Genomic DNA, 10,102 nt, shown 5'->3' on the forward strand with positions numbered 1-10,102 from the left:
AAATTGTACATATTTGTAAGGTGGAAATATACAGAAAAATTGGCAAAACATCTGTATTTTTAATACATAATTTTATTGATTTTGTGGTTGAGAATACACATGCAAAACACACACCAATTCAATAGTTTCTACATAAAACGTTTAGTGACATTACAGTCTTTGAATTGTGAATCATTCTCACCTTCCCTATTAATATAAATTCAATAGCCCCTAAAGTTCCTATCTAATCTTTTGAAATGCTGTTGTCAACTTGGTCTCACAGAGATAGTTATTGAAGAGCATAATGCTGAAGGCACTATTTGTTCTTTTACTAGTAAGCTAAGGTCTTGTTTCATTTTAAGAAGACTTCAGGGGATAATTTTGGTTTAACGTTTAAATATAATCTCAGGGCAATAGCTTCATGGGTTCATCCAACCTTTATGGTCCCAGGAAGACTGGAGTCCACAAAGCATCTGTTTTTTAAAGGTTTTATCACTGATTTTGGACTCAATTTAGAGACTGGACAACATGGAAAATGTTGTCATCATGTGCCTGGGTTAGAAATCTCCTCTTGTAAATATCCTTCTGAGTTTTCCCCAGAAATCACAAACTCTTTATAGCGATGTCTTCTGGCCTCTAGCACCGGGCCAGAGGACCAGAAGAAGACAGGACATATAATTAAGAAGTATACTTTTGATATTAGTTCTGTTCAAAGCATGTTGCTATGCTCAAGACCATTGTTATTGTCACTGCATATTTTGACAAACTTTCAATCTAGGGAGCTAATTTTCTAACACTATAGTGAACAATCGGGCTGCGAACCTTAAGGTCAGCAGTTCGAAACTACCAGCTGCTCCGCGGGAGAAAGATCAGGCTTTCTACTCCTGTAAAGATTTACACCCTCGGAAACCCTGTACAGGGTCACTATGGGTCGAAACCGACTCGACGGCACTTAACAACAACAACATAGTGAACAATATTCTCTTTGATCCATAGCATTTTCATTGGGTGATTTTTGGAAACGGATCATCAGATCTGTTTTTCTAGTTTGTCTTAGCCTGGAAGATTCTCTGGTGACCCTATTTGACATAGTGGTGGCATAGTTTCCAGCATAGTAGCAACACACAAGATATGACAGTACAAAAAATTGACAGAGTTGTCGTGGCTGAGATGATAACCCACCCTGATGCTGTCCTTATAAGCAAATGGATGACATTTATGACATATTTGGAGTGAAGTGAGACTGGGATAGATATTTGGTCTAGCCACTGCCTGGTTGGAAGGGACAGTTTTGGTGCTCTTGGGCTTTTCTGTTGTAAACCAACAGAGGAGTACCACATTCCCAGGAGAGTATCTCTGAAGGTGGCAAAGATGACCAATTTCTACTATTTTTGGTTGGAGTCAATTTTTCTAATTTAGATCATTAACTTTTTCACTTTAAGGAATATGTAATTTTATTTCCCTTTCACAGATGAATAAATAGGCAGAGAGAGGTGAAACAATCCAAGGTGAATTACTGGCAAAGATCACATGAGAAATCAGACTTATTTCATCCAAAATCTTCATTTTGACTTCAAAGCATCTATTTACAAATCCCTCATTAATTAATTATGGTTTCTTTTACACAATCCAGACCTGGGGTTCTTATTGTTCAGGTTCAGGTACAAAACTTGTTCTTATATCTATGATAATTTCCGATAACAACTATTTTGTTTTTAAAACTTCTTTTACCTTTGTATGTGTCTAACATTAGACATTAATGTGCAGATATTGCATTATGTATTCTATAACTCTAAAGGTTTTATTGATTGTATTTCTTTTGCTTTGGAAAATTCTGCTTCCATAATATCTCAGAACAATTATGGACTAAAGGGAATGGTTGAGATGTAATCTTCAAAAAATATTTTGATTGCAATTGTGCTCTTGGATTTACAGTATCTAAAATGTTTTTTACTTCTGTGATATCAGAACATTTATGTCTCTCAAATTTAATGAAATGAGATTTGACAAAAAACGTATTTAGTTGAGAGTGTTTCTAGTAGACTCTCTCACTTCTGTAGTAAACTTCCTTCATATATATTATTTTTCCTGTTAATACACAACTCCATTCTGGTTTTAGGAATGGGTATACGACTATTCATGGATACAACTAGTGATGTGTTTTACATACAATTCATTCCACAAATGACTCTTGTGGGCCCTATATGCTTTGAGTGTTATAGTCACCTTCCTCAATAAAAAATATGAAAACTGTGGATATATATTACGATATTAGTATAAAGATTAATATAATCCAAGTTGGATTATATTCTTTTCATTTTAGAAAAAAATACAATATATCTTGGGCTGCTAAAAGTATTGTTGGCTCTAGGAACTGTGCCTATTATGTCTAAAGGGTAAGTCAGTACTGCCTACAACTCGTGTGCTCCTAAAGCAAATGGATCCAAACAGGATAAGTAAATGTCTCACATTTAATCGGGAATTATTTAGTTAAATACTTTAATCACAAGATTTATCTTTTGCTGGCGTGTATTACTTGACCCAAGACCTTTTTCATGGCATTTTTTACTTCTGCATTTCTAAAGGTGTAGATTAAAGGATTCAACATAGGAGTTACTAGGGTGCAAAATACAGTCACTGCTTTGTCAGCGGAGAAGGAGGTCATGGGTCTCAGATACAGGAATGAACAAGGTACAAAGAATAAGATGACGACAGTGACATGAGAGGCACACGTCAAGAGGGCTTTGCGGCGCCCTTCAGTGCTGTAATGCCTTAGGGAGTACAGGATGATGATATAGGAAGTGATAAGCATCAAAAAAGTGATCAAACATTGTGATCCACTATTGGCAGCAATTAGGGGCCCCAAAATGTGAGTGTCTGTGCAGGCCAACTTCAGGAGGGATATTAAGTCACATGCAAAATGGTCAATGACATTGGGGCCACAAAATGGTAATTGAACAATTAAAAAAAACTGGATCCCTCCATGAATAAACCCCAAAACCCCAGCCATCCCGACCATGAAAGTACATAGATGTCTACTCATGATGGTTGTGTAGTGTAAGGGTTTACAGATGGCCACATAGCGGTCATAGGCCATCGCAATTAACAAGATCATCTCAGTGGCAGCAAAAAAATGTTCAGCAAAGAGCTGAGTCATGCAGCCATTGAAAGATATGGTGTTTTTCTCAGAGATCAAGTCAAAGATCATTTTGGGAACGATGCAAGAAGAGTAAAAACCATCTATAGTGGACAAACACGACAGAAAAAAGTACATGGGTGATCCCAAGGCTGGGCTGACAAAGATAGTGACTGAGATGAACAAGTTACCTGCCAATGTGATCAAGTAGATGATTAAACAAACAGGAAATAAGAGTTTCTGCAGTTTTGGATTCTGAGTTAGACCGAGCAGGATGAATTCAGTTACATTGCTCATTCTACCAATGCAGCTTGGTTGAAGAAATGTGTCCCATCTGAAAAGATCACAGTGTTTCTGAGTGATATTTCAATAACAAAATATTTTATTACTTCTATAGTCCTGGTCTTTGGAATTGATGGAACTACAATTATCTTACCACTACCAATTTTCAGATTGTTATAAATAAGAACAGAAGGAGATTATATTTCTCCTCATTCAAATTAATCACATAGTAGTAGTATCTTACAAACTTATCAATAATTTGTTGTTGTTAGTGTGACAAGTCTGTGTAGACTCATAGTGATCATGTATAGGTTTCTGAGGAATAACTCGTGAATTAGAACTGCCGACCTTGCAGTTCAACCTGACTTCTTGGTCCATTGCATTATCCCACAGAACCGCACCAGGACTCTATCTCAACATTTCATATTATTTACAATAACACCTTGCTGTTATTTATCTCAATAGATTTTTTTGTTTTTGTTATTAAGTGCTTTAGAGTTGGTTCTGACCCATAGCAACCCTGCATAGTGTTTCCAAGGAGCATCTCGTGAACTTGAACCAACTTGTGGTTCAAACCAACTTTGCAGCCCAGCACATTAGCCTATAGTACCACACGAGGACTCCATCTCAATAATAGGAAGATGTTATTATAAATGATCATATATGATCAGTTTTGAGACTTCATTTTTTTATCTAAATGCCTCTCAGATTGTAGGGTTAATAGCTTAATTTTTTTCCTGACAAATATCATCAATTACAACTAGTCCATAAATTATACTTGTCTATTGTCTTGAATATTTATAGTTATATGAACATAATCATTTAAAAAGTCAAACTATGTATGAGCTATAAAATTTCCCAAGTGCTATGTATACGTCAGTTATGTTCTAGAACTCATTATTCATTTTCCATCAAATGAAAACACATGCACATACAGACAGAGACAGAGCTGTAGATGGAGAAGTTTTTTAAAATGTGATCAAGAAGGATCTCTTTTACAGCCTGTCAAGCAGCATTCATTTAATGACCCTGTGTATTCTACGTGGCTAAATAGGTTCCTTCATTTCACTCTCAATCTTTCCAACAATTCATCTTTGGAAATGTGGTAAATCTCATGAAGGGCTTCAAAATTTCACAATATTTCTTAAATGAGTTTTGCATGCAATGGAACTTTCACTATACGCATTCATGCTCTAGATTTTATATTTTTCTCCATTTGCAATTTACAGATGGAAATAAATCAATCATTATGTTTTTGAATCTTTTATTGAGAATACAGAAACATTAGGATCATCTAAGATAGCACAATTTTTTCTTCAGGTACACATTTGATCAATTAAGATAACTTGAAGTTTCACTGCTAAATTGGGTAAATAATGAACATAGCTAAGAATATATTCTTTTTTTGGGGTATGGTCTGTATATTGATTTTAACCATTGTTGTTGTTAAGTGCCGTCGAGTCTGTTCCGACTCATAGGGATCCTGAACAGGGTTTCCAAGGCTGTAAATCTTTATGGGAGCAGAAAGCCTCATCTTTCTCCCGTGGAGCAGCTGGTAGTTTCGAACTGCTGACCTTGTGGTTCACAGTCTGATTTGTAACCATTACGCTACTAGAGCTCCGTACTGATTTCAACAGTAGGTACATGCTATTGTTACAAATGGTCATGTTATTATTTTTATCCTACTTCCCCAACACCATAAAAACACAATAATAAATTTTTCCTTTATAACTGATGAAGACATCATTTGCATCACAGCTTCAGTAAAGGTGAGGGAAACTCATCAATTTTCAGTATAGCTCAATCCCTAAGCTCTTTCCCTCATCCATAGCTCTTGTTAATACTTTGTAATGTGGTTAACACTTTGTAATAGATTAGAAGAACAAATTCTAACTTTAATTTGGAAATGTGGAAGTTAGTAAAAGGCGGAACATGATTCATGTTACTTGGTGAGAAATAATGCTAAACAGAATGTCATAAAAATGATTTCAATAGTTGTAAACAATGTTTGGACTGATGACATTACTGATAGGATTTGTAGTGAGATGCAGATAATATTGTGTTGTGATGCAGATAGTTAGGAAGATAAATTATTTTTTATTAATTTTTTTCTTGAATAAGTCTCTATTTTTAGAGCTTAGAACAGACCAGACATCTACTAGAAGTAGGGGAGAGAGTAATGACTAGCCTACAATTGAGAGAATCTTACTGAAAAAATGATCTTAGTGAAAATTACTTGGCTAAATTAACATAATTAAGCTTTCTGGGGAGAAAGCTTGATTTCATTACCACTGACCTGGGTCCAGTTGATTGTAGAATCTTTGGTTTTTAGATGGAGTCCATTATGGATAGCTTCTCCTCCAGGCATTTGAAACACAAATAGACTCTATGAACTTCAAAGGAATGCAAGTCTAGGAAGAAATTTCAACTTAAAAAAACCTAACAAGCAAGAGACATAGAAATTTGTATCTTTTTAGATAGAAATCTTTGATATTTTAGTTTATTTTTTGTTCTAATTACCAATCTGAATTTGATAAGAAAATTAGCTATATTTCCAGAATCCAATTTCTATAGACTTTTTTTGCCTTCCCATAAAAATGTATATGAATCTTCACTATACATGCATTTTTTTTTTTTTTTCAGGTCTCTTAGAACTATATTCAGTACAAATTAAAAAAACTTGAGAATAATGCAAAGATTTTCAAATCAGGAAAAACTACTATATTAGACTGTAAAATATATAAGTGAGTAAAGTCCACTAAATCAGATATTTTTTCCAATCAACTCTGTCAAGTTTTTGTCCCCCAAATCCAATGGAAGTGTGGGGAGAATTCTTTTTATTCCTGATTAAAATCTTCTTTCTGACTTTGTTTCCCTTAAAACCTTCTAAGTTTGGGAGCAATGTCTCCCAAACAAATTCTCAGCTTGATCATACATGTCACATTTCTGTCATTGCTCACAAGCCCTTCTTCATAATTTGTTTATTATTGATTACAGAAGAGTGTTTAAATACACAGTCACACAACACAGGATTTGGTAATGCAATGATTTCTTAAGTCATCTGAGAATTAGTTTTTCTTCCTGTTGAAACTTTTCCCAAAACATCATCCGAAGTCTTTCACTTACTCCCAAATGGCACTCACAAACATCATTAGAGAACAGTTTTTGAAATGCAGTTGAGCTGGCTACAATTTGGAATTAGAGTTAATAGAATAAGTTGGAAACATTCTTTATAAGACTGTGTTGCTCACTGTAGTATCAGAAAAATATGGAATAGGAGGTACAGCTGGATTTAGATATATGCTTGAGTTCAAAGAATGGATTTCTCTTTTAAAACATGGCTAGTCCAAATGTGATGGTTGTCCTGAAAATGGAAATGTCAGCCTTCAATACTTTCTTACCTAAAGCATTCTGAGATATTTTTAAACAGCACAAAAGATGCTCACCTCACCAGATAGACTACACATAAATCAAATTGACTACAGCTGTGGAAAGAGATAGTGGAAAAGCTCCATATCATCAGCCAAAACAAGGCCTGGCACACAGTGTGGAACAGACCATCAATTGCTCATGTGCAAATTCAGACTGAAGCTGAAGAAAATGAAAACAAGTTCACAAGAGCCAAAATACAACCTTGAATATATCCCACCTGAATTTAGAGACTATCTGAAGAACAGATTTGATATGTTAGACACTAAAGACGGAAGACTAAAAGAGTAGTGGGATGACATCAAGAGCATCATATAGGAAGAAAGCCAAAGGTCATTGAAAAGACAAGAGAGAAGGAAAACCCCAAAATGGATGTCAGAAGAGATTCTGAGACTGGCTCTCTAGCCTAAAGATGCTAAAGCAAATGGAATAAGTGAGGAGATACAAGAGTTGAACAGAACATTTCAAAGATCGGCTCAAGAAGACAAAGTCAAATGTTATAACAAAATGTGCAAAGACCTGGAGTTAGAAAAACAAAAGGGAAGAACATCTCAGTATTCCTCAAGCTGATGGAACTGATTAAAAAATTCAACCCAGGTTGACAGGAGTCTATTGAACGAGGTCGGACTTAGCTCACCACTTCATTGCTGTTCTCCACCACCTCTTTCCCTTGTTGGTAGACCAACGTGGTCACCACATTGCCATATGCCTGCTCACGTATTCACCTTGAGTCTCTGTTTTGGAGGGGTTTTCTCTTAGGGGATCCGACCACTTGCTTTGATGGCTCCTGGGTGAACAACTTGCTTGTTCCTGTAGTAGTCAATCAGACTGCCATTTTTGTTTTTGATTTTTTCCTGCTGGTCTTTCTTTCAAGAAATATCTTCTCTTCTTACAGCTGCTCCAGGCTGGTCTACTGGTCTTTTCAAGTGGAAATTTCCCACCACAGAAGATTCTGGATGGGGTTCAGTTATTTTGGTCTTATGCAATGCAAAGGCTCTGCAGGAAGCCTCCTTCACTGGGCAGGTTCTAGCCTATTTTAGGTATTCCAAAATGGTAGTGTAGTTGTTACGAATCAGGTTGTGAACCACAAGTTCGAAACTACAAGCAGTTCGAAACTACTAGCTACTCTGCAGAAGAAAGATGAGGCTTTCTGCTCCTGTAAAGATTTACAGCCTTGAAAACTCTGTTCAGGGTCGCTATGGGTTGGAACTGATAAGACGGCACTTAACAACAAACAACAATCAGTTATAGGCTGAAGATGGATTTACAAGCTTTTATGGCAATGTTTCAGGCTATTTCTTTCTCTTTCCCTCAAGTGTTTATTTTACAATAGTAGGCAAGGGAAACCAAGATTCAAAAGACAATCAAGCATCTTAACATTATTTCCCCTCTTTTACCCATTCAAACTATGCCTCTATCCCTGTATCCTAGAGTCCTATTGTTCCAAGTTTTACCACACATCATTAATTAACTGTTTCACTTAGCCCATGCAAATCTTCCTGAATGTTCTCCTATCCACCTTGTTCTTCCATTCCCCTCCCCCTTCTTGTGTATTGCCCACCCACAGCACCCAAACTATCCTGTGTCTATTCCCAACACTGTGCTCCACCTTCCCCTCCTTCTCTTCATCCCACCCCATACACCTCAGTAATCGGCAAATAATTTCCCCCCTTTTAGTGTGGGTACTTTTTCTTAAGCTTTTACAATAATGGTCCTATGCAGAATTTCTCCTTTTGTGACTGACTAATTTCACTCAAGGTTGATCCATATTATGCGGTGCTTGCAGCTTCCTTGTTATTTTTCAAGACAGCAAAATATTCCGTTATGTGTATGTACCATAGTTTGTTTATCAATTCTTCCATTGATAGGAACTTAGGCTGTCTCCATCATTTTGCTACTGTAAATAGTGCTGCTATGAACATTGATGTGCATGTATCTACTTGTGTTGTGACTCGTATTTCTTGTGGATAAATACCAAGTAGAGGAATTGCTGGATCATAAGGTATTTCTATTTCCAACTTTCGGAGGAAGCGCTATATTGTTTTACAGAGTCGTTGGACAATTTTGGAATCCCACCAGTAATGTAGGAGGATCCAGGCTCTCTGCATCTTTGCCAGCATTTATAGTCGTCTACTTTTTTGATCTTGCTGTTATTGCTGGTGTGAGATGATATCTCATTGTTGTTTTGATTTGCATCTCTTTAATGGCTGGTGATTATGAACATTTTTGCATATGTTTGTTGGCTGCCCAAATCTCCTCCTTGATAAAGTGTCTGTTCATGTCCTGTGCCCATTTTTTAATTGAGTTATTTGTCTGTTTCTTGCAGAGGTGTTGTAGCTTCCTACATATTTTAGAAATTAGTCCCTTGTCTGGTGCATCATTTCAAAAGATTTTTTTCACATTCTGTGGGCTCCCTCTTTAGTCATTTGGCTTTCTCATCATTAATTTAGATGACAACAGTCTCTGGAAATGGAGATCCATTCACTAATTAGGAAAGTTGTAGAGATATTAGAAACTTGAAGTTACTAGGAGCTACAACTTTGAATCTTGTGGTTAAAACTGACCTTGCGGTTGAGTGCTTCTCCTACAGTGCCACACCAAGACTCTGTAAGATGGTAGCTTTTAGCATAATTTAGTACTTTATTTTCTTCATGCTCCTAAAGAAGACTTAAAGGGAAGGAGGGCTGCTAAACAGTAAATATGATACATGGATGGATCCAATGACAAGTCTGTTTTACCAACATCTTTGCAAATATTTCTTGTTTGAGTCTTGCAGTCCTTAGATCAACTCAGGAAATATGAGGTAGTTGACCTAATTAAAAAAAAAAATAATTGGGGACATTTTTGGAATATAGCCGACTATGTAGTAAAATCCTGTTCAGTCATTTATCATATCACCCAGCTCAACCTTGTCAAGCTTTACCTTGGAGATTTCCTTTGTTCAAAGAGCTATGCTTGAATGGCAGATGGATTTTGTGCAGCTTCCTGCCTCCATCGTTATACATACTATCACTATTTTTGACAAAGAAAGTTTTGGGAAATATTATCAATACCTGAGGAGCAACCCACTTCACAGTCAAGTCATAATGAATCTGACAATGAAGGTAGAAGAGCCCAAGTGGAATGTGAGAATCTATGCAGAGAATTGTGACACCAGAGATGGAAGCAGACATGGAGAGATAGAGCAGCTGAGAACTCTAAACTCATGGAAAGAGTAAAGATGTGTACTGACGGCCAGGAGGCAGGCTTAAAGAATTGTTATTTAAATGATTATAT

The 10,102-nt window shown here is 36.4% G+C and overlaps 1 protein-coding gene across 1 annotated transcript; it reads right to left on the reverse strand.

The window, feature by feature from the left end:
• Positions 1–2,491: 2,491 nt before the first annotated feature.
• LOC102835211 (olfactory receptor 4C45-like) lies at positions 2,492–3,412 on the reverse strand. Its single transcript, XM_006865137.1, has one exon. It carries the CDS (start codon positions 3,410–3,412, stop codon positions 2,492–2,494), a length of 921 nt encoding a protein of 306 aa, XP_006865199.1.
• Between the last annotated feature and the right edge of the window lie 6,690 nt (positions 3,413–10,102).

Source organism: Chrysochloris asiatica, unplaced genomic scaffold (assembly GCF_000296735.1).
Source record: "Chrysochloris asiatica unplaced genomic scaffold, ChrAsi1.0 scaffold00075, whole genome shotgun sequence".
NCBI lineage: Eukaryota > Metazoa > Chordata > Mammalia > Afrosoricida > Chrysochloridae > Chrysochloris > Chrysochloris asiatica.

Bases quoted from the DNA above. Each gene is read 5' to 3' on its own strand.
- LOC102835211 (XM_006865137.1), bottom strand. From the start codon at position 3,412: ATGAGCAATGTAACTGAATTCATCCTGCTCGGTCTAACTCAGAATCCA.